Source organism: Mobula birostris, chromosome 22 (genome assembly GCF_030028105.1).
Source record: "Mobula birostris isolate sMobBir1 chromosome 22, sMobBir1.hap1, whole genome shotgun sequence".
Lineage (NCBI taxonomy): Eukaryota > Metazoa > Chordata > Chondrichthyes > Myliobatiformes > Myliobatidae > Mobula > Mobula birostris.
In genome coordinates, this window is record NC_092391.1 from 8,322,687 (window position 1) to 8,347,653 (window position 24,967).

A 24,967-nucleotide genomic window follows, 5' to 3' on the forward strand; every position below is an offset into this window, starting at 1 on the left:
TGAACGCAGCAGGCCAGGCAGCATCTCTAGGAAGACGTACAGTCGACGTTTCAGGTCAAGACCCTTCGTCAGGACGAAACGTCGACTGTACCTCTTCCTAGAGATGCTGCCTGGCCTGTTGCGTTCACCAGCAACTTTGATGTGTGTTGCTAGAAAATCAGACCAGCATGGACTCGATGAGCCTGTTTCTGCATTGCAGCACTCCATGTTAAGGTTTAGAAATAGGTGGCTAAATTGGTTGTCATCTCAAATTATTTTACAACAGTTCGCTAAAATGGCAGCAGATGTAACCCCATGATTTGCAGAAAATATCAGTTAGCTCAACATCAATAATTAGAAATTGCTCTGAGTTTTCAGTAAATGGTGACATGACACAAATAAAGAGATTGGTTCGATTTGATGTTGGTTTACAAAAGAGAAATCAGGATTGACAAATAAAGAGGAAACCAGCGGATCTGGTATATCGAGACTTTCAGTAACAAGCCCCACTAGAGGTTATAAAGGAAAATTAGAGAACAGATTTGGGTTAATGTACTGCTAGAGATTGTGAATGCAAAGCAGCAGGAGGCTGTCACAGATGGGATGCTGCCAGAATCAGTGTAGGGCTTGCATTTGTGCACATTTTTCAATGCTACAAATTTCCCAATTAATGGATACAGATCAATTTCTACAAAAGTTTATTACATTAAAACTCATACCTGGAGAAATGTAAACGTGTGTAACACTATCACAGTGTAAGCAACCCAGGTCCAATTCTACCACTGTCTGTGGGAGTTCGTATGCTTTCCCCGTGACTGCGTGGGGTTGTGCCCACATTCTAAAAACGTACAGGTTAATAGGTTTATTGGTCACATTAATGTAATTGGGCAATGTAGGCTTGTTAGGCCAGAAGGGCTTGTTATCATGTATCTCTAAATAAAGCCTCATCTTCTATGGGGAATATCAGCAGCCTCAAACAGTTAAGAACTACTCAATCACCATTGAGCACACCAACATCATTTATGCTTACAGGAGCCTCTGGACCCACACCACCAGGTTCAAGAGCAGTTATTACCCCTCAACCATCAGGTTCTTGAACCGGAGTGGACAGCTTAACTCAACTTCACTCACCCCCACACTGAACTGTCCCCACAACCTACAGACTCACGTTCAAGGACTCATCTCATGTTCTCCATATTGCTTATTTATTATTATTTTAACTTTGTATTTGCCTTTTGTTGTCTTTTGCACATTGGTTGTTTGCCTGTCTTGTCGTGTGCAGTCTTTCATTGATTCTATTGCAATTCTTTGTATTTACTGTGAATGCCCACAAGAAAATGAATCTCAGGGTTGCATATGGTGACATATTCAGAATGCACTTTGAAGTTTTCTTTGAAACTGTGATTTTACTCCCAAGGATGCAGTAAATGGACTGTACTAAACTGAAGCACACAGGCAATGGCCACCGCTGGCATTTGGGTGCTCGAGCTCCCCAACCACCCCATCACCATCTTGAATAGCTTGTTTGTTCTAATAGGCTCCTTTCCATGAACATGATCTAAAAGGACCCTTCTATGTTACTGGGCTTTACATGTGCATTTGGAAGTCTCCCTATGCATTCAGTACCCTTACTGTAAGGAGTGGACTAGTCAAGCGACTAACTAAATATCTGAGGGACCACCATCAACAGGTCATTCAGCTGACCTGACCTGCAGAAGGTCCCACAAGCCAGACTCAGATTCCTCATCAGGGCAACCTGTACCTTACCCTGTCCCCAGTATCTTCACCAGTTGGTTTGGCAGTGAGGACAGCTGCCCCCTGTGTGATACCACCAATGCCAACTTCCAACACATTCTGGCATGATGCAAGACTGCGCTGTCCCAAGGGCGCTAGAGATGGCAGCATGAGCAGGTCGTAAAGAAGCTGGCTGAGATCCTAGAGACCTGCAGGTGGGATGACAACACATCCCATTTAATAAGGCTCATAAGAGGCTGACTGCACCCGCCCAGGAGCTCCCCTTCACAAGCAAGGAGTGGAACACGAGGGCAGATCTCAGCAGACAGCTACAGTTCCCCATGGAAATCACCACATCTCGCTGCCCTTATCTAGTACTGTGGTCCATGGCCACCAAGACAGTTGTCCTCATTGAGTTAACCATGCCATGGGAGCATGGGAGGAATAGAGGCAGCCCACAAGCAGAAGAGCTTAAGTACTCAGACCTGGCAACTGAGTGTAAGGAGGACCATCATCAACCCCGTGGAGGTAGGACGCCAGGGCTTTATCAGTACATCAATAACAAGGTTACTTCAGAATGCGCCAGTGACTGGAGAGGGGCTCAGGAAGGCCACTAGAGAGCAGGCTGAAGAGGCAGAAAAAAGCATTTGGCTGTGGCTGAGGAGAAAGGGCAGACCCCACTGAAAGCTGCAGGATGTGGCAGAGACCCCTGTTCCACCACCAGATGTAGCAGGGCTAAGGGAGCAAAGCATCAATGTACACAGGCCTCCAGCTGACCTAAGGGCACTGCTGGATGTGCAGCAGGCAACTCGCATTGTATATGAAAGCCCACCAGTTTCCTTGGCTGCTTAAGTCTAGGAAATACACACTCCAGTCCTGCCAAACCCGAGGTTGAGACAGCTCTCCCAGCCCTTACCCTGGTTTGTGTGGATGCTGTGTAATTTGCTACCCTGTTACAACTCAATGCCAAGAAATAAGACAGCATAGTGCATACAATTAAAGGAATTATATTTATGAATCTTAACTAAAGGGTTAGCAAAGAAAAAAACAGAAAGGGTCCATTATAATTAAAGTCAAATGTGCACAAGTTGGAGACCCTCTTCTCAAAATTCACATTCACCGATCCTCAGTCAATCTCTGCACCTTGCTCCATCGAATCATGGTCCCTCAGCAGGTCGAATCCTATGACCAGTTCTCCGGTCTTTTCTCTTCATCTCCCGCTGAACAAAGGACTCAACTCACATTCTAAAGCACCTGTTAGCTCTGACCACAACCCAAACACTACTTCAACATAAAGACCAATACATTAGCAGTGAAACCTTTCCCAGGATGTTACATTATATATACATATATGTGTTTGCAAACCAGGAAACTGTATATTGGGGTTTATCTGATGACACAAAGTTGGGTGCCAGTTTGTTGATAAGTGGCCTCGAGAGGTACAAGACCAAGTGAATGTGTGAAGATATGGGCAACGAAATTATAAAAATAAAGGGCATCTAATTTGGTGGAAAGCATAGCAAGTTTTTATAAAGTGCCAGAAACTGAAAGGTCTCTTACCTTACTCAAAAGATCCTGTCCTTAGGCATGAGTTGCAACATTAATGTGTAAGTAGAAAGCAATTTAAAGGGCAAACTTTCAGTTAGTTGGCTTTGAGCAGGTGTGTTTAAGTACAAGAATGATGCATCTTATTGGGCCTGGTGTCCCAACAACCAACCTTACAGCCAATACAAGACGAAGGAATGGACTGTGGACTTTAGGAAGGGGAAGTGAACACACCAGTCCTCATCACGGGCTAGGGAGTAGAAAGGGCAAGTAGTTACAAGTTCCTGGGGTGCCAACATCAGTGAGAACTTATCCTGGGCCCAACATATTGATGCAATTACAAAGGTGGCAAAACAGTGGCTATATTTCATCAAGAGTTTGAGATCTGGTATGTCACCAAGACACTCGCAAATTTCTACAGACATACTGTTGAGGGCATTTTAACTGGTTGCAGCACCAGAGTAGGAAAAGTCACAAACTCAGCCAGCTTCATCATGGGCACTAGGATCCTCAGCATCAAGGACACCTTTAAAAGGCGACATCCATCATTAATAACCCCCATCACCCAAGACATCGCTACCTTCAAGGTACAGGAACCTTAAGACACACTCAATGTTCAGCTTCTTCCCCACTGCCAGATTCCCGAAAGGACAATGAACCAATATACACTACCTCACCACTTTTTTTCTTTTCTGCTCTTATTGTAAGTAATAGTTTGTAATGTACTGCTGACATACGCCAGTGATATTAAACTTGATTCTGTCTGGAGTTGGGAGTACTGCATACAGACAGGTCTGGTCACTCAACCCAACATATATTTATGAAAGAATGCAGCACTGATTGCTGAGATGGAGAAATTGTGTCAATAAGATAGATGGAGCAGATAGCTGTTCCAGTATACAAGCAGCTGCAATTGCATCAAGATACAAAAATCAGTGCTTGACAGATAGCTATAGTCATTGTTTCTCTGTATAAAGCATTTGGAACCAGGGGTCAGACTCAAAATAAGGTAGTGGCCATTCAGTACATCCAGAAGGAAATTTTCTCACCCACTGTTTAGGGAACTTTTATGACTAAGTTTAATTCTTAAGTGAATTAATTAAATATAGAATTACCACTCAATGGGATTATTGATGCTCAGTTGCCAAGTATATTCAAGTCTGACTGATTTTTTATGATAAAGGAATCAAGAGATTTGGTACTGATAAACAGAATGTCCTTACTAACTGGCTGAGCAGTCACAGGGGTCTGGATGACCTATTCCTGATTCTATTTACACTTCCACCAACATTCCTAGGGGATCACAGGAACAGAGGCAGGATGAATTATATGGTACAATTCTTTGGAACATGACGGACCAAGGTCAGAAAGCAGCAAATACAGAAGACTCATGCATCAAGCATAAACAACAATGTGGGGCACACTGTGTGAAAAATCAATAAAACAGGTTTATATCCGAGAGAACTGGGTAATGACTTGGGGTGGGGGATGAGAAGGAAAAGGACAGCCCAGGGGTGATAGCTTATTCATTAGCACACTGCTTTACAGTTTAATTCCTGTTGCTAAGTTCTCCCTGTAACCACATGGGTTTCTCCCCACATTCCACAGATGTACAGGTTAGGGTTAGTGAGTTGTAGGCATGCTATGATGGTGCTGGAAGTGTGGCAAGACATGTTGACTGCCCAGCACAATCCTCACTGATTTGATGCATTTCACTGCATTTCTCAATATACATGACAAGCCAATCTTTCTTTTTTTAAAAATGAGTGGGATGGAAGCGAGCAAGATGCTTCCTCCTGTTTATCAGATTTTCAAATATGATTGGACTCTTCCCAAGCACAACATAGGTTATAGTCAAAAGTTTTTGCTCATATTTGTACTTGTGTTGTCTTAATAACTGGGCAGATAGCTGTGAAAGGAGGGGAGATTTTTAAGTAAAAGGCTAGCTCCATTGAAACACACACAAAATGCTTGAGGAACCCAGATCAGGCAATATCTATGGAAATGAATAAACAGTCAACACTTCAGGTCAAGAACCATCTTCAGGACTGGAAAGGAAGGGGGAAAACGCCAGAATAAAAGGTGAGGGAGGGGAAGGAGATGGCCAGGTGGGCAGGATAGGTACAGCAAAGGGACATGTATCAAAGGTCAACAGACCACTGTGATACTAACGGACAACTCGGGATAAACTGCTACACAAAGAATATTATCAATAGCAACACACACAAAATGCTGGAGGAACTCAGATCAGACAGTAACCATGCTGCCTGACCTGTTAAATTCCTCCAGTATTTTGTGTAATGCTGAATTTCCAACATTTGTAGATTCTCTTGTGTGCAGAGAAATAGCTGCTCAGATGTCCATAATCTGCCTTTGTACTGAATACATTTTAAAATATTTTCCATGAAGGTCAATAACCAATAATTTGTGAACACAAAGAGTTAATCAGTAGGAAACAAATAACTTCCAACCACCCATCCAAGACAACTGAGTTCAAAGCCTCAGTTTCAGCTGCAGTCAACTACACTGTAACTTGCCAATGTAACCTTTCACTATTGCCCCATTTCCATTTTAGAAATCAGAGAACTTAAATGTCCTTCTGTCCTTAATGCATAAATTTACTATTTATAGGCATTTTAAAATTTCTGAAATACAAACATCTGTTGAATGAAACAGTTTAATCCTTTTTCTCTGGCAGTAGTTCAGGTATGTTAATGTTACCCATTAATGAGAATCCAGATAGCTATTTTAACACGTTCATTCTCACCCCCTGCACCACAATAACCTATGTTTAATTACGCATTAAACCTAAATATATCGCATCTCAATTAAAATCTTTCTCCCCCACCCAATCTCATGCATATCCTTTCGTAAAAGAAAAACTCAGCAAATTTCCAGTCAAGTCTCTCCAATACCATTCCCACAGTGCTGGTGGCACACAAATGCAATATAAATGTACCACATTAGAAGGCAGGTCCACCCAAAATATCGCCAGAAGCAAACCTTATAAATGGCTGCCCTTGCTTGCCCAGTCAATTTCGTTCCAGTGGAGGGTGATTTGAGTTCTCAATACATACACTGATCATAAACAGAAGAGGTTCAGCAGATGCGAGAAATATTGCACAACACACACAAATGCCAAAGGAACTCAGCAAGTCAGACAGCATCTGACTTGTAGAGACGAGCAGTCAGCGTTTTGGGCCAAGACCCTTCACTAGGAAGTGTTTCAGGACCCAAACCGTTGACTGCTTATTCCAAGACGAGCAGTCAGCGTTTTGGGCCAAGACCCTTCACCAAGTGTTTCAAGACCCAAACCGTTGACCCCACCACAGAGGCTCTACCTTGAATTCCCACACAGATCAATGCCCTTCTGTCAAACAGCAAAATGTCAAGTTCATAAACTGATAAAGTAGAAGCAACTGTGATGGCTAGAATCTGCAGGGAAGGGTGATCTGCCTGGTTACCGGACAATTTCACACCGCTACGGTAGTTACTGGATTTCTGGTCCAATGCCAGTTTCAGCATACATGACAGTAGTTACTGTGCTCAAATCAAAGAGAGTTTGTACGTTCTCCCTGTGACCACATGGGTTTCCTCCCACAGTCCGAAGATGCTGGTAGGTTAAGTCATTGTAGGCTAGGATTAAACTGGGGGATTGCTGGGCATTGTGACTTGAAGGGCCTATCCACTCTGTTTCTCAACAAACAAACCATGCACTCTGAAGCCAGACCCAATCACCCCAACAATATCACAGGATATTTCCCAAGGATTTAGAAACAGAAAATCTACAGTACAATACAGGCCCTTCAGCCCACAAAGTTGTGCCGAACATGTCCCTACCTTAGAAATTACTAGGCTTACCCATAACCCTCTATTTTTCTAAGCTCCATGTACCTATCCAAAAGTCTCTTAAAAGACCCTATCGTATCCACCTCCACCACCGGCAGCCCATTCCACGCACTCACCGCTCTCTGCATAAAAAGCTTGCCCAACATCTCATCTGTCCCTCCTCCCCAGCACCTTAAACCTGTGACGTCTCATGGCAACCTGGGAAAAAGCCTCTGACTATCCACTCAATCAATGCCTCTCGTCATCTTACGCACCTCTATCAGGTCACCTCTCAGCCTTCGTTGCTCCAAGGAGAAAAGGTTAAGTTCACTCAACCTATTCTCATAAGGCATGCTCTCCAATCCAGGCAACATCCTTCTAAATCTCCTCTGCACCCTTTCTATGGTTTCCACATCCTTCCTGTAGTGAGGCGACCAGAACTGAGCACAGTACTCCAAGTGGGGTCTGACCAGGGTCCTATATAGCTGCAACATTACCTCTCGGCTCTTAAATTCAATCCCACGATTGATGAAGGCCAATACACCATATGCCTTCTTAACCACAGGGTCAACTTGCCCAGCTGCTTTGAGCATCCTATGGACTCGGACCCCAAGATCCCTCTGATCCTCCACACTGCCAGGAGTTTTACCATTAAAACTATGAACTGCCATCATATTTGACCTACCAAAATGAATTAATCAGATGTTCAATTAAAATTGTGATCTGTTGAAGGTTCTTCAGAGAATTTATTTGTTGTGCAATTAGGCAATGAGATCTCTCCTCAAACCCTCCCTTAAGTTACAGGAGTACATACATCAACAGGCGGACAAGGGGATAGGATGTGTGCAGTATTCCTCAACACTCACAATTCACACAAACTCCCTTTAATTAGAAAAATGCAACAAAATCATTCAACTTGAAGACATGAGCACGTTTTTATGCTTTTATGAACATTTATGCTTTTACAGCATATTTGCGCATGGGATACAGACGCTCTTTCCTTTGCTGTTTCTTCGTCTTCAAACTCTCCTCATGCTTGTTTAGTCGTCGGCGCAGGGCTCGGGTCTTCTTGGGTCGCAGATCCAAAGGCTTGTACTTCTTGCCCTAAGAGTGAAAAGATAACCTTAGTCAGCAGACTCAGCTCAGTACTACCAGCACATCAGACTTTTGACTACCCATCACCAAAAAACCAAACACATACACCAATTCCACCATTCTGGCAGCACAGAAAGGTAATTCACATTTTAATTTAACAACACATTCATCTTTTGGGTTCTTCATTTACTCAACCAGTTTTATAGCTTGCCTCTTTGGAACTTACGAACAAGGCAGGTAAATAATCACAGACTTTTAACTAATCAGTTAGAAAAGCTGAATATAATCAAATCCTCGACATGGTTTTATGAAGGGCAACTCAACTTTGACAGAGGACTGATAGGGAGGAACATGTAGATATAGTGTATTTAGATTTCCAAAAGGCATAGGACCAGATGCCAGATAAGACTAAAAATCCTGTACTAAAAGCCTAACTGAAGCCACGAAGACAGGTGGACAGTGAAGATTGTACATCCAAACTCAGAACCTCTCCAGGTTATGAATGCCTTTATACAAAACTTCCAATGCATCATTAAGAATATTTTACAAGGCAACAATGAAAACATTGTTTCATGATATTCATTTATGACTGGATATGGTATATATTGTTAGGTTAATTATAGGTAACACTAAGGAAATCAGTGCACAAAATGAAATAACTACATGGGCACCTATAGAAAACTTAAGAAACTGGCACACAGATAATTAGAAGGGACAGAACTCTTATAAAAATCCAGGGATGCCTATAAACTCCACAGCTCTGGATGGCATTGAGCACGGCCGAGTTTAGCATGGGTCAGCTAACCAGGAGGAAGGGAAAGTTTCCTTCTGGATTGGAATTTGTGATCCACACACTAAGTTCCTGATTTTCAATTATACCAATTTCCAGAAGATACCCATTTAAAATTAGTGTTCTAAAGAATCTGCCTTGGCACTTGAATGAGAAAATGGGAAGAAACAATGGAAAGTATAAATATATTTTAAAACAGGCCTCTTCTTAAGAAACCCTTTGAGACAGGGGAATGATGAGTAAGATAAGGATTAAGTTGGGGGGGGAAAAAATCAAAGCATCTCTGTTCCTACATATAAAGAATGACCTAGTAACAGAAGCTTGCAACTATCACCGTGGACAATATCACTTTCTAAAGTCCAGAAACCTTATTGAAGGATCGACTACTACATTAAAAAAATTAGGTTCATTCAGAAAACAACCAATATTTCCAATCTTGCTATCCGAAGAACCATGTCCAAGTTATTTTTAAAATAGTAACATTGGATAATTTCACCCAATTACAACATAGTACAACCAAGGGAAGCATAAATCTACCCTTTCAGAACTAAATCTACATTCCAAGGAAATCTGTGAGAGTTTGTAGAGATAGGATTAGTAAAGAGGCCCGAATAAACTCTCGCATTTGTACAATTAAAATTTTGTTAAGTTGGAACATCCTTAACTGGAGCACCACTTTCACACAATGGGGGTTCCATTAGGAAACAGCAAATCAATAATTCTAAGACTTTCCTGCCCGACCCCATCCGCAACCCGGGAGCCAGAGGATGCTGTACAAATAAATGGTTGACTTCACACTTCAACACAGTACTTTGACATGGATTGGAAAAGGAACAGCAACAGAAGAACCTGACAGCACATCAACTTCCCCACTGCTTGTATAGATTTGGAGCAATGGGAAAACACGTAGGGTACTCTTGCAAGGTCATTTTTGCCTTGCTTTGGTAAGCAGACACTTCACCCAGGCCACATGAAAACCCAGCAGCAGCCAAAGCAACGTACCAAACTGTACTCGTCTATGGCCATTAGTGCATCCTTACTCTGTCTTTCCTTGTAGACAAACAATTATATGGAGATTTTAAAATCTAAATGATGATCTTCATTTGTTACATGTACATTGAACATACACCGCTCGAGTCAGATCCAATCAGCAAGGATCGTGCTGAGGATTGTCCTAACCCTAGCCCACACATCGTTGGAATGTAGAAAAGTGAAACACCCACGGGGAGAACATACAAAAACCCTCAGAAGCAGCAGTGGGATTTGAACCACTAATTTCCAACCACTGCCTGTAAGGAGTTTATCTTCCCATAACCACATGGGTTTCCTCCCACAGATTAAAGACATGCTGATTGGTAGCCTAATTGGTCATTCTAAGTTGTCTCATAAGGCTACGGTTAAATCGGGGTATTGCTGGGCAGTGTGGCTCGAAGGACCAGAAGGGCCTATTCCACACTGTATCCAAATAAAAAAAAATAAAACCAGTACCATAAAGGTTTGTGCTAACCTCTGTGCTACCATGCCATCCTTATGTACCTCTGGCCCCCCAGCTTTATTCTAATCAAAGTACAGTGTCGCTTTAATTTGAATGGCACTGCACACCTTTATAACGCAAGCGAAGATTTAATTTTGTGCAAAACATACATTTGACAGCATACACCACCTCAAACCTAGTTACTACTGGTGGAGGTCACTGGAAACTGCAAATATTTGCGTCCCGGATGGATCACGGGGTGTGGGTTCACATAATTCAGGTAGGGAAAATCTAGAAACGCATGGACAGGACTCTGAATGCAGTAAGTATCTGAAAATACTTCATGGAAGCAACACCGCATAAAATACAAGGAATACCGGGAAGCAGTGACATCTCGCTACAGAGATAATTCCAGTGCCACACACCCAATACTGGAGGAGCTCAGCAGGTCAGGCAACATGTATGAACAGGAACAAACAAGTTAATGTTTCAGGCCAAGGCTCTTCATTAGGACCGGAAAGGCAGGTGACAAAAGCCACAAGGTGGAGAGATTTTAAAACTTGTATGGTTACAGAGGGCAAAATAGTAAAAGTCCATTATTAATGCCCCAAACTGCTAGGATACATCATTTTCTCCCCCATTTTACACGCAACATTACAGGATCATGTCTAAGAGGCACATTGCAAAAATAATCCAACTTACTTTGTAGAATTTTCTCAAGTTCTCCTTCTGTGTCTGGTTGATGACTGTAAGGACTCTAGCGATGGACTTGCGCACTACACGGCTACAGGTGTGAGGGGAAATAAAAGAAAATTATTGTAGCCATTCACACATCTCACTAAGTATCAGGGTTGTGGAAGCCTGATTCGCTGGTTCAGCTCCATCACCAACAAATACTAATATAGGTAATGTGCACCAATCCAAAGATTTAAAAGTATTAAACTCTTGAGAAAACCTTGGTGTTACAGGCAGAACTTCAAGTCCACTAAGCACAGCAACAACTTTTTTCAAACCCTATCTTTTCAAAGTATTTTTGTCACAGTAAGTACGTCAGCATACACCAGAGATTCATTTTCTTGCATTTATAGCAATATAAATAAAATAGAATTTAAAAGATACTTAAACGAAGACTGGCAACCGATGTTCGAAACTTGGCAAACTTGGTAAAAAAGAACTGAAAGTACAAGTTGAAACTCATGGGTTGTAGAGTCCTTGAAAGTGAGCCTGTTGTTGTGGAGTCAGTTCAGAGTTGAGGTAAATGAAGCTGCCCATGCTAGTTCAGGAGCCTGATGGTTTTAGAGTAATAACTATTCTCCAACCTAGTGGTGTGGGTCCTAAGGCTCCTCTACCTCCTGCCTGACAGTAGTAATGAAGGGAGCATGGTGGTTGGGAGGGGGTACTTGATGATGGACGTTGTTTACTTGTCCCACTCTGTGTAAGTGTGCTCAATCATGCAGAGGGCTTTGTCTGTGATAGATAGATTGGGCTGTATCCACCATTTCTCTGTACACTTTTACGTTACTGAGCATTGAGGTTTCCATACCAAATTGTGATACAACTAGTTTGGATACTCTCCATTGTGCATCTATAGAAGTTTGTCTAATTTTTAGATGTATGCCAAATCTACACAAACTTCTAAAGCCTGGTTTATACTTCTGCGTTAACTCAACGCCATAACCTACGCAAGTGGCCTACGCGCGTTGTGAGCATTTATACTTGTGCGTTGGTGTGTGTGCGTCGCTTGGCAATTTGCGCACACCACACATGCACACTCAACTGCCCGCGCAAGGCTTCATGGCCACGGTAGTCTCGGGGTAAATAAGACGCGAGCGTCTTTTTTCGTGCGAAATGTGTCCTCCATAATTTCGGAGGTCTGTAAAGCTTTATGGAAAGCACTGCAGCCAGAGTTCCTTCCCTGCCCTTCAGTTGCCGAGTGGGAAGCTATTGCAGCGTAGGATGAAATGCGATGTGACCAAACGGACTAATCACAGCTGTTGTGTTCTGCGTTGCCGCAACGCCCAGTTACATTTTGGGAGAGGTGCGCGTCGCAGCAACGCAAGCTCTCGTGTGGGGTTCCACGCCGGCTTTACAGCAATGCGTTGACGCAGAAGTATAAACCAGGCTTAAGAAAGCTGAGGTACTGTTGTGCCTTCTTTCCAATGGGCACTTATGACCTGACAGACTTTGAACACAGCTCGATTCGCTCTATCTTAAAAACTGGCTTGTCCAAAAACCCACATGCTTTTACTTACATCTTGGAAAGCTTTGATGCAGCTCCCCCTGTTACCTTAGCAACACGGAGCTGGGAAAGTTCGACCTTGAGGTCATCCAGCTGTTTCAGGAGCTCCTCCTTCTTCTTGCCACGCAGATCACGTGCCTTGATTTTGGCCTGTTATAGAACAGAGATGTGTTACTGTCACCGACCAAGGCTCTAACAGAGGCCACATGCAACAAAAACCTCCAAGGCAACACAAGATGCTGCTTCAGGAACAAGAATATCAAGAAGCTTCACTCATGGCTGATCAGGAATCCTACCCCCATTTACCCATTATTGACCCTTATTCAACAAAGCTACAAGTCACAGAACACTGCAGCACAGAAACAGGCCCTTCAACCCATCTAGTTTGTGCTGCACTGTTATCTGCCTAATCCCATTGACCTGCAAACCATACTCCAAATTAGGCCTTATCATCCTTATTCAACTTCAACACAACTTAACTCCTGTATTCAGTACTTTGACCTCCAAAGGTCAATGGGCCAAAAGCCTTCTTTATGACCGCATCTACCTTTGATGCAGGTAGATAAGGTCATACGGAGACCTGTGACCTATACAAGTTCCAAAATTTTATTTGATCCAGCCACCAATCTGGGTAATAAACTCCAGGTTTACTCTGCCTCAGGCACAGTGGATTCAAGAACATCACTCCTTATTCTATCATTTTGTAATTTCCACTGCTTCTGACCAGTTCCACTGTAACTTTAAGAGCCATGCATCCACTCTACTACATCTACCATTTAGATCAAGGCACAGCAACACAACTGGACTGCTGCTTAATCATCAGAAGGTCAAAACCTTGGTACTCCTCACCCACCAATCTTCCAGAGATCAAATGTGCTCTGCAGTCTAATGAAAGCGGTTAAAGGCATATGGAGCGAGCAATCCCGGCCAGAGATGCACACTCCCTATTAATGAAAAATCTTATCTTCTGGTCTCTGCCATTGCACCAACCAAAGCTGGAGTACTCAACACTTAGACACAGCAGATCCACAGCCAGTGACACAAGCAGTACTCAGTCAGATATTGATGTCAGAAAGGACCACCCCAACACTGAAAATTGCACCCTGGCCTACTGCTGTACACCAGCTCTGGAACATTAAAACCATATAGACCTCAAGGCCTCTTAACTGCAGGAGCAACATCATTGTAAATTTTAGTTCCTCGATATCTCACCCCACACAGACACACGTAGATTATACCTTTTAACTGTTACCTCCACCCATCAAAGCACCTAATCCCCTTTCAACACCTCTGCATCTTGACTAAGAAAGTCAAACTAGATGTTGCTCCACCTAGTTTCCAGCCACTCACTCCACTACTGGTTAAGGACTACCTCCAGACACAGTAAACATAAGACGGACCTACAGGCCCAAAGCCGGATTTGGACTCTTTAACAGCAGACCCGGCACGGGGACTGGATCCAGCGGCAACCCCCTCCCTCGTTCGGGAGACGAGTCTAACGGAAGTTCTTGCTCCGAGGCCGAATCCTAGCGAGAACCCCCACACCGCCCCCCGGTTCTAGGCCGGACCCCAAACAAGAACCCCACTCCCCCTGCTCCGAGGCCGACCCAGACCTAGACTCGTAACAGAAGTTCCCGGTCCGGAACACCGCGGGAGCCCTTTGTCCGGGGTGGGCCGCCAGGCCGCCCATCTCTCCCCCACCTCCGCCGCCATTTGCAAATCCCCGAGCCCCGGGGAACCTGCTAGCCTCTCCACACAGAAATCGCCCACAATAGCAGCGGCAGCCGGCGGGTCGGTGGCCAGGGCACTGATGGGAGTGAACGGCCAGGCTCGGCGGCCACCAGAGGCCGAGGATGGAGTCAGATGACGGTTCCCTCCCTCACACCGGCCGCTCGAGTCACCCACCATGTTGTCGGAGCAGGCGCAGGAAAGGGAGCGCGACGGGGGCGGGGCCAGTCATACTATGTGACCGGCGCTACCACCTCCTGCTGCAGCGGGGAGGGAGAGCACCAATCCAAGTATATAATACAGCTTTTAAGCTTCTAGTTTAAATCCGACACAAAAAATATTATGAATAAATAATTAACTGTATTTTCAGATAATTAATGGAAATTAAAAATCCTGGTAATTTTCCTTTTTTAAATTAGGTTATTTTAGATTCTCCCCTTCACAGAGGGTGCTGAGGCAGTTTCCGGTTCCAGGGCGAAGTTGGTGAGGCCCGGCGCTGGAACGGGGCAGTCGGCAGCCGCCGCTGATTTGGATGCGGCCGCCGGCGGAGTAGGAGGCAGGACGGCGGCTGGTGGAGGCGAGGCGACGTCCCGGTTCACGCTCGGGCTCTGAGCCGGCGGGAAGGAGATGGCGAGGAACACGCTGTCCAACCGGTTCCGCAAAGTCGACATCGACGAGTACGACGAGAACAAGTTCGTGGACGAGCAGGAGGAGGCGGCCGAGCAGCAGGGCCCCGACTCCGGGGAGGTGGATGGCTTCATCAGGCAATATCCTTTGCGGGGTGGTTCCGAGTCCGCGGCCTGAGGAGGGAGGGAGGGCGGGCGGGTGTTGGGCCGCTGAACCCCCGATGATGGGTGTTCGAGTCCCCGCCTCCCGGTAGGTGAGATGTTCGGGCCAGAGGTGATCCTGCCCGCCTCCCCTGCGGTCCCACCGCACCTGGGTCCCGGGGCGACATTCTCCCTCCCGGGCCGCTACCCAGCTGCCGGGTCGGCGACACCCACATCCTGTGAGTGGCCCGAGGTGGTGACAGCGCCTCCCGGGAGCAGGGCGTCCCCACGCCCTCGCATACCTCAGGATGTCTCATTTTCTTCTTGGCTCGCAGGCGTGTTGCCCAACACCGAGGAGCCTCGGCTTCTTGTGTCGGAAAGCAGTCACTGGAGAGACGAAATAATAGTCGGAGATAACCCAGCAGCATTGGTGAAAGGGGGTTCACTCAGGGCTGGAAGTATTCGGAAAGCGGAGATATCTTAACCAAACTGCAGCATTTCTTTTGTTGTAAAAGTTACTGTAAAACAGGGGGAAAAAATGAATGCTCAACTGGACCAGGCAGAAAGTTTCAGATTTCTGGTGATTCAGAACAACAGCCTGATTCCCCTGTGCTGCTTGACATTTGTTCAAATGCTTCACCTTCAGCTTTAAGATGTAAAATGTTTTAAAATCGTGCTCTTTGTTCTGCATGCACAGCTGGGCGATTAGATCCAGCTAAAGTTGGAATGGTTGCGGACCATCTTGTTGTGGGCCTCTTTATTAAAGTTCGTGGTGAAATTGCCGGATTTATACAATTAATGTAAAGGGCATCGGTGAGGCGTGGTTCAGTCGGAAACTGGTGTCTTAAGATCAGGTTTTACTAGCTTTACGTGTTATTTAGCTCAGGGAAGGAGCCGTGATAAATCTCTCTCCTAATCAATTGTTTCAAGAAGTATAAAATGCACGCATCTCCCCCTCTCCCACATTGCATCTTAAATTTATCCTATTGCTATTTCTTATACATTTAAGTGTCCAAAGTTATGACTATTATGCTCAATGTTAATACACTTGTGACCGTGACATTGTCCATAAGTATTGTGTGATCTAAGTTAAGGAGGAAAGTCTTTCACGTTACTTGTCACAACTTGCACTTTTCTTACCATTGTTAAGGCCAACATCGTTAAGGTGTTTGATGGCTCTGGGCCTGTACTCGCTGGAGTTTAGAAGAATAAGGGGGGGTTGTCTCATTGAAACCTATTGAATATTAGAAGGCCTAGGTAGGGTGGACATGGAGAGAAGGTGTTTCCTATTGTGGGGGAGTCGAGGACCAGAGGGCACAGCCTCAGCCTAGAAAGATATTTCGTTAGAACAGAGATGAGGAATTTCTTTAGCCAGCGGGGTGGTGAATCAGTGGAATTTATTGCCATAGACAGCTGTGCAGGGTAAGTCATTGGGTATATTTAAACAGAGGTTCTTGATTAATCAGGGTGTCAAAAGTTAGAGAGAGAAGGCAGGGAATGGGGTTGAGGGGGATGATAAATGTAGAATAGTGGCGCAGACTCTGGGCTGAATGGCCTAATTCTGCTCCCGTGTCTTGTTGTCTAATACTGATGATATTTTGTGCAGTGCTTCAATAACTGAACAGATACTTTTCTATATGGAGAATAGTATTACGCTGAAGGACTAATCGTTAATTTTTGAGATCCTGAAAAAATCTGTGACTAGCATAGTTTTGCATTGAATCACTTGATAGTGGTTGGTGAAAACATGAAATCAAGGACTGTGTATTGGGAAATTGCTGCTTGTGTAATTACTAAAACTGTTATGCATCGTGTCTGGTGATTGACATTGCTTGTTATTCAAAGGGATTTAATTTAAATGCCAAACACAAGATTCTGCAGATGCTGGAAATCTCAAGTAACACAAATGTAAGAGGAACTCAACAGGTCAATGGAAGGGAATAAACGGTTGACATTTTGAGGCGAGATCAGGTCCGTATGAAGCGTCTCAAGCTGAAACGTTCCTCGCCATAGATGCTGCCTGACATGCTGAGTTCCTCCAGCATTTTGCATGTGTTACTCATAATGTAAATACAGAGAAGTTACATAGTAGAATATATCACTGATGTATGTGCCTCATTCCACAGTCTTTACTCACATGTAAATTTGTACCTACAGAACAACTTGGTTTTCTGCTGCTGATTCAGTGTTAGACAGCACAAAGGGGCCATTTGGCCCATCCTGTCCATGAGCTATCAATTGATCTTCCTTGACCTGTAGAAATGAACAGGTGACATGCTTAGTGCGTTACATGCAGCTTTAAGGAACCCTCCCGTTAACATGAAGAATCAGGCAGTCAAGGTATTTAAAGCTCCTTTTTATTTCCCTAAAGTGTTGAAGTGCTGGAGCTATGTGATGCATATAAATGTAGCCAAAAATGCATTGGCGTGTCTTCAAAAATGTCTCTATCTGAACAAGTCTGTTGGGATTCTTTGAGGTAATAACAGGCAAGATAGACAAAGGAGAGTTGTTTGCTTGGAATTTTAGAAGCATTGTACAAGGTGCTGCGCATGAGGCTGCTGAACAAGGTGAAAGCCCGTGGCACTACAGGGAAGGTACTAGTATGGATAGAAGATTGGCTAAACGGGTTGAAAGTGAAGAGTGGGAATAAAGGGAGCCTTCTCTGATTGGCTGCTGGTGACTTGTGGTGTTCAACAACGTGTGTGGTCTGCTATTTTTCACACTGTTAATAATCTGGTTGACGGCTTTGTGGCAGGCTTGAAGATAATACAAAGGTAGGTGGAGGGGTAGGTAGCGTTGAGGCAGAGAGTCTGCAGAAGTTGTTGCAGATGGAATACAGTGTAGGAAAGTGTATGGCCGTGTACTTTGGTAGAAGGAATAAAGGCATAGAATATTTTTTTAAATGGAGAACAATTCAGAAATTGGAAGAGCAAAAGTACTTGTAAGTCTTAATACAGGATTCCTAAGGGTTAACTTACAGCTTGAGTTGGTAGTAAGGCAGGCAGATACAATATTAATTCATTTTCAGAGGACCAGATGTAATGCTGGAGCAATTATAAGGAATTGGTCAGACCACATTTGGAATATTGTGAACAGTTTTGGGCCCCTGATCTGAGGAAAGGTGTTCTGGCATTAGCAAGGGTCCAGGGGAGGTAAGCGAGAATGATTCTGGGAAGGTGTTTGATGGCTCTGGGCCTGTACTCACTGTAGTTTAGAAGAATAGGGGGGGGGGGGGGGGAATCTCATTGAAACCTCCCGAATATAGGAAGGCCTTGATAGAGTGGACATGGAGGGGATGTTTCCAATAGTGGGAAGAAGGGACCCGAGAGAATTTGTGATCTTAAAACATCTACCTCATTGCTTATTTTACAAAGGTAAGTTTACTGTCACTGCATTTGCATTAATGCAATTAACATCTCTTGTTTTGCCACTTGTTTGAGAACTTTGCCACTAGGATGTGTAGATTAATTGATCATGCCTTTTTGCTCTAGTTGGTACAAGCCCTGTAATATTTATCCTCAGAATCGCATAACACTTTTTAGCTCTGCCCTCCTGTACTCTCTCTCCTCATTCTAAGGAGTTCAGTTTATGAAATTGGGAGGAATTCGAAAATCCAAAATGAACTTGCTTTTTGGGTGAGACTAGAACTTGAGGTTATGGGTGAAGGGTGAAACGGGAACCTGACGGACAACTGCGCTGAGTGGATGGTGACAGTGGAATGAACTGCTGGTGGAAGTGGAGGATTTGAGCTGGATTTCAACATTTGGATAGATACATGGATGGCAATGGTCTGGATGCAGGTCAATGGGACTAGGCAGATTAATAGAAACATAGAAAACCTACAGCACAATACAGGCCCTTCGGCCCACAAAGCTGTGCTGAACATGTCCCTACCTTAGAACTACCTAGGTTTACCCATAGCCCTCTATTTTCCTAAGCTCCATGTACCCATCCAGGAATCTTTTAAAAGACCCTATTGTTTCTGCCTCCACCAGTGCCCTCAGCAGCCCAATCCACGCACTCACCACACTGTGTGTGTGTGTGTGTGTGTGTGTGTGTGTGTATATATATGTACGTGTGTGTGTGTGTGTGTATATATATATATATATATATATATATATATATACATACATACACGTTCATATACATACATATACACACACACACACACACCCCTGACATCTCTATACCACTTCCAAGCACCTTAAAACTATGCCCTCTCGTGTGAGCCATTTCAGCCCTGGGAAAAGCCTCTGACTATCCACACGATCAATGCCTCTATTAGGTCAACTCTCATCCTCTACCGCTCCATGGAGAAAAGGCCAAGTTCACTCAACCTATTCTCATAAGGCATGCTCCCCAATCCAAGCAACATTCTTGTAAGTCTCCTCTGCACCCTTTCTATGGTTTCCATGTCCTTCCTCCAGTGAGGCAACCAGAACTGAGCACAGTACTCCTAGTGGTGTCTGACCAGGGACCTATATAGCTGCAACGTTACCTCTCGGCTCTTAAACTCAATCCCACAATTGATGAAGGCCAATACACCGTATGCCTTCTTAACCACAGAGTCAACCTGGACTCGGACCCTAAAATCCCTCTGATCCTCCTCACTGCCAAGAGTCTTACCATTATTGCTATATTCCACCATCATATTTGTCCTACCAAAATGAACCACCTCACACTTATCTGGGTTGAACTCCAACTGCCACTTCTCAGCCTGGTTTTGCATCCTATCAATGTCCCGCTGTAACTTCTGACAGCCCTCCACTCTATCCACACCCCCCCCAACCTTTGTGTCATCAGCAAATTTACTACCCATCCCTCCATTTCCTCATCCGGGTCATTTATAAAAAGTTTGGCATGGTTTAGATGGGCTGAAGGGCCTGTTTTACGGTGTGGTGCTTTATTGTACCATGACATAAATGTCTTGCGACATTATCAGACACTGTATGATAAAACTTCCTGGGGAATTGGGGGGAAAATATGATTTCAAGTTTGTCAACTGAATAAGGAAAATCTGAGTAAAAAGTAAATTGCTACAGTATATTCCAAAAAAGTCCCAAAGTTTCATATGAATTTCCATTTTTGTATGATTATCACAATTGATATGAGTCATTGATATTGTTGTGAAATATTAGGACTGGAATTGTTTGATTAATGTAGATATACAGCATATTTCACATTTTAATAATCAATATGTGTAATTTTGTTTCATTCACAGGAACGGGCACAGGGAATAGTTCTCAAAGTCCTTACGTCCTTTAAAAGTAGTGAAATAGAACCGGCAGTAAAGTCGTTAGATAGAAATGATGTTGATCTTCTAATGAAATACATTTATAAAGGCTTTGAAAAACCCACAGAAAACAGCAGTGCGATATTATTGCAGTGGCATGAAAAGGTAAATCAATTCCTTTGTCTTTAATTGTATTTTTCTTCAAAAAATTTTCTCCAAAATATGCTACATCTAGAAAATTGACGGGAGAAAGATGTGGGCACTTTCACTATGCTGCCATTTTGATAATTTTTTTCTAGATAAAATGTACATGGGGAAAGTAGGCCAAGAGAGAGGCAAGACTTGTTTCAAAATTTGTAAAAAAAAAGATATTGTAAATCTAATGATTCTTGTGCTAGGAGCTTGAACTTCTTGGACAACATTCTTAGACAAGCACCAACAAGCATTCTATGATCATTCATTCATTCCTAACATAGAAGCTCACTGTGCACAGTGACTAATGGTTAGCTTTACAGTATTAGCAACCCAGTTGAATTCCTGCCACTACCTGTAAGGAATTCAAATGTTCTTCCCGTGGCTGAATGGGTTTCCTCTGGATGCTCTGGTTTCCTCCCACGGTCTAAAGACGTACTGGTTTGTGGGATAATTGGTCATTGTAAATTGTCCTGTGATTAGGCAGGGGTTAAATCGGGGGGTTGCTGGGCAGCACGGCTGGAAAAGCCTATTGTGCACTGTATCTCAATAAATAAAAATTGAGTATTGAACCCTTTGCAAGTCACTTTGGGGATCTGGGTGTGTAATTTGCTGGGATGCTGGTTTCTGAGTGGAGAGGTATCACATTAAACTAAATGTGTGAACTTGCCATATGTAGTCATACTGCTTTTAGTGTGAAACTTGAACATTTCCTTTCTCCTCTTCATAGGCGTTAGCAGTGGGTGGAGTAGGCTGCATAGTACGAGTTCTCACTGCGAGAAAAACTGTTTGAAAAGTAATACATTCACATGGATGGAAAGCTGCTGAAAAGTAGGAGGAATGAACAGCGAAAGAGAAATATCTGAACCCATCTTTAAAGATTAATTCATATTAAATGAAATTATTTTGAAAAAAAAACTGTTGGAATGCTCTTTTTATCTTAATAGGTTGTGGTGGAAAATTTGTTATGTTTTGGCCAAGTATGACATGCAAGGTCTTGCACATCCTAAGTTTTTTTTGACCATTTTTGCTTTTATCTTTTGAAAATGTTTTGAAACCAAATGGTGACTAATAAAGACACATTCACACAATGGGAAAACAGTGATAAGACATTGTAGTGTTTGTGTTGTGGAGTTTTAGGGATTTTTATCCAGAATTGTTTGTGCCACGAGTACTGGTGGACTAAGACTTCAGTGTTGGTACATGCAGTATTATGTTCTATTTCTTTGGGTCACTTCCACTTTTGTTTTTGTTTGTACAGTTAGGTAGACTTAGTCTGAGATGTATGGCAATATTATTAGCTGAAATGCCAGCAATGGATTCATTGTAAAGTGCCTGCTGCAAAATAAAATTGGATCTTTTTATTGGATAGCTTTTGTATCATAATGCGACAAAAAATTGTTTGATTTGAAGGAAGCAGTGGAAAAAATGCCTACTGGATGTATTAAATAATTCTATGCTGGAGTAAATGCACCCTTGGGAGTATCATGAATAACTTTCTTGGCTTAAATTTAATAATTTTAATTTGAAACAAAAAATAAGAATTTTAAACTAAGTTGGTGGTGGCCATTTCGTACTGATAATGCATTGAACTGGCACTGAAGTGCATTGCTCAGAATACTGGCTGAGACGAGAAATAAAAACGTTACTCTGCTGTAGTGTGGTGGCTTTGGTCACCCTTATATAGAGGTGATTTTTATGACAAGTACCTCTTCTCTATATCTGAGTGGGAAAAAAATATGTTTACTAAAAGTTTTTCCAACAGATTCAGTGGGGAATTCTAGGAAACATTTTGCTTCAGCTGTATGTGTATTGCATTTGTAGGCATAACTTTGCTGTTCCAAAAATGTATTAAAACTATAAATTGGTTGAATTGTGTATCGTGAAAAAGGAGGACAGTGGCCTTTACATGTTTATTCCATTGAGATGATACACCCTTCTGCAAGTTCTGTATTCCTTCACTTTTCAGCTACCCTGTATTCAGTTGAAATTGGCTGTACATTTAACTTAAGGCGCAGAGGAAAACTTTCTGCCTTCTTTGGTAAACTTTAATTTAAATCTGCCTCACCCTGCCAGTGAGGAGTGCTGCTGAACTAATACTTCTCATCGTAAACTGCAAACCAGCTGGACTGGTTTCAAAGCCATGCACATTGACATCAGAGAGTCCCTTTGTTTTTGTTTTAAGAGAAACCATTTCAATCATTGCTTCCCAAGCACCTGTGCTGCATGCAGGTTAATGGTGTTGGCTTATCAAACCTGGTTTGAGAATGACTGGCCTCTTACTTAGGAATAGCAACTCTATACACCCAAGACTCTATACACCCTCCTGAAACCTTTGCTGTCTCCGTACAACCCATGTTTTTGATCACTCCTAATCTGCTTTGGCTTGGTGTTTTACTTTGTCCAGTTATACCAATGAAGCACCTTCGATTGTCTTTCTACATTAAAGGCACTATTAAAAATGAAATTTGTTGTCCTGGTTAAAACTTGTGCTTGAGTGTGGTGGTGCGTTAACAGAAAATGTCAGCCAATTGACTCCTAGAAAGTTCATTCATGATTCATCTCAACTGATTGCATCATTGGTGCTTTTTTTAAAAAAGACTACACCGCTCTTGAATGGAATTTATCCTATTTCAGTCTTCTGGATAAACTAGTTTTTTTTTTAAAAGAACAAATCATTTTGGCTTCACTTAGCAAAGCTAATTATGAAACACTAACCTGCACCAACAGATGGGTATGATGTGAATTTGTTTCACACCATATAGTCCTAAATTCAAAGTAATTTATTGACAGAGTATATATACCATTTACAAACTTGAGATTCTTCATCTTGCAGGCAGCCACAAAACAAGGAAACAATAGAAAAAAAGCCCACACAGCAAAGACTGTCAAATATCAAATGTGTGAAAAGAAAAAGCAAATCATGAAAACAATAAATCTTCCACACATCAGATATTTGCAAGAGTGATTAGCATTTAACTTGATATACACTTAGTGGTCACTATTAGGTATCTCCTATACGTAGAGTGGCCATTGTAGCTCATCCACTTCAAGGATTGTCATGTGCGTTCAGAGATGATATTCTATGTGCCACTGTTGTAACATAGTTATTTGAGTTAGTTGCCTTCCTGTCAGCTTGAACCAGTCTGCCTATTCACCTCTGGGCTCTCATTAACAAGGCTTTTTTGCCCACAGGATTGCTGCTCACATTGGATTCTTTTTTTTTTGGTTTTTGGTGCCATTCTCTTAAATTCTAGAGAATGCGTGTTAAATTCCCAGAAGATCGGCAGTTTCTGAGATACTTAAACCAGCCTGTCTGGCACCAACAATCTTTGCGCAATCAAAATCACTTAAGATAATTTTTCTTCCCCTTTATGATGATTGATCTGAATAACAACTGAACTGCTTAACCATGTCTGCATACTTGTATGGATTGAGTTGCTGCCATGTGATTGGCTGATTAGATATTTGCATTAACAAGCAAATGTACCTAATAAAGTGGCCACTGAATGTATAAAGACATTACTTCCCCACATAACTAATATGGATGGACTGAAACAGTGGAAGTCACTATATAAATAAAGGTTAAATGAAAAGAGAATGGGATAACTTAGCACATTAGTTTCAATGCTAAGACATCTGATAATTGTTGCTTAAAATATGCAGCTGTAAACACCTGGAAGACATTTGAAGAATACTGTAACTATAGTAAATCTCTGTCCAAACAGAGATACCAAACAGGAGGAGGCCACAAAGCCATTTACCATTCATTGAAATTATGCAGAAGTCCATTCACCTCTCATACATTGCTAATTTGCTTGCTTGACAGAAATCCATTGATTTATTTTAACTGATCTATAATCAATTGTGAGTTCAAGAGGTTTCCAAACTCAATCAGCTTTGAAGGTGAAAGTGGGCTGTAATTTTCAGGCCAAGCACCATTACTTCCCCCAACGGTCTCTAGTGAAAATTATTACAGTTCCCATGATGTCTTAAACTTTCATCAAAATATTATTTGAATTTCTAAAATGTTTTCAATGCCTGCTACTGCCCCATCTTCAGCTAATTCCTGGCAAACTATTCTCTGTTACTCTATTTTTTCTTTGTAACCTTTTAAAATTTTAGTCTTAATTTCTTAGCTTTCCGGGATTCTCAAATTGCATTTAGTTCAATTACGGTGACTGTAGGGAGTTTGTACGTTAACCCCTGTCAATGCATGGGTTTCCTACCAGAGTCCAAAGATGTACCTGTTAGTAGTTTAATTAGTCATCATAAATTGTTTTGTGATTAGGCTAGGTAGGTGGGTTGCTCGGTGGTGTGGCTCATTGGGCAGGAAGGGCCTGTTCCCCACTGTATCTCTAAT

At 42.7% G+C, this 24,967-nt stretch overlaps 3 protein-coding genes across 3 annotated transcripts in view; 2 read left to right on the forward strand and 1 right to left on the reverse strand.

The window, feature by feature from the left end:
* The window catches only part of LOC140186410 (uncharacterized), a 29,528-nt gene extending 27,198 nt beyond the window's left edge, over positions 1-2,330 (forward strand). The window contains exon 10 of the mRNA XM_072240667.1: positions 1,989-2,330. Coding sequence (XP_072096768.1) covers positions 1,989-2,330 — 342 coding nt within the window. The remainder of the gene's footprint in view (positions 1-1,988) is intronic.
* Positions 2,331-8,015: 5,685 nt separating this feature from the next.
* rpl35 (ribosomal protein L35) lies at positions 8,016-14,686 on the reverse strand. Its single transcript, XM_072239884.1, has 4 exons — positions 14,590-14,686; positions 12,698-12,834; positions 11,148-11,229; positions 8,016-8,190 (listed from the first exon to the last, which is right to left on the reverse strand). The coding sequence occupies exons 1-4, from the start codon at positions 14,590-14,592 to the stop codon at positions 8,041-8,043; spliced, it is 372 nt and encodes a 123-aa protein (XP_072095985.1). The 5' UTR covers positions 14,593-14,686; the 3' UTR covers positions 8,016-8,040.
* A 196-nt stretch (positions 14,687-14,882) lies between these two features.
* On the forward strand, positions 14,883-23,071 carry arpc5lb (actin related protein 2/3 complex, subunit 5-like, b). The gene is made up of 4 exons (XM_072239883.1): positions 14,883-15,179; positions 17,447-17,519; positions 20,401-20,577; positions 21,335-23,071. The coding sequence occupies exons 1-4, from the start codon at positions 15,040-15,042 to the stop codon at positions 21,395-21,397; spliced, it is 453 nt and encodes a 150-aa protein (XP_072095984.1). The 5' UTR covers positions 14,883-15,039; the 3' UTR covers positions 21,398-23,071.
* Positions 23,072-24,967: the final 1,896 nt, after the last annotated feature.

Coding starts and splice junctions, on each gene's coding strand:
- arpc5lb (XM_072239883.1), top strand. CDS start 15,040: ATGGCGAGGAACACGCTGTCCAACCGGTTCCGCAAAGTCGACATCGAC. Junction 15,180..17,446: donor GTGGATGGCTTCATCAGGCA/ATATCCTTTGCG, acceptor GTAGAAATGAAC/AGGTGACATGCTTAGTGCGT. Junction 17,520..20,400: donor TGAAGAATCAGGCAGTCAAG/GTATTTAAAGCT, acceptor TTTCATTCACAG/GAACGGGCACAGGGAATAGT.
- rpl35 (XM_072239884.1), bottom strand. Junction 11,230..12,697: donor GCATCAAAGCTTTCCAAGAT/GTAAGTAAAAGC, acceptor TCACACCTGTAG/CCGTGTAGTGCGCAAGTCCA. Junction 8,191..11,147: donor ACTTGAGAAAATTCTACAAA/GTAAGTTGGATT, acceptor TTTCACTCTTAG/GGCAAGAAGTACAAGCCTTT.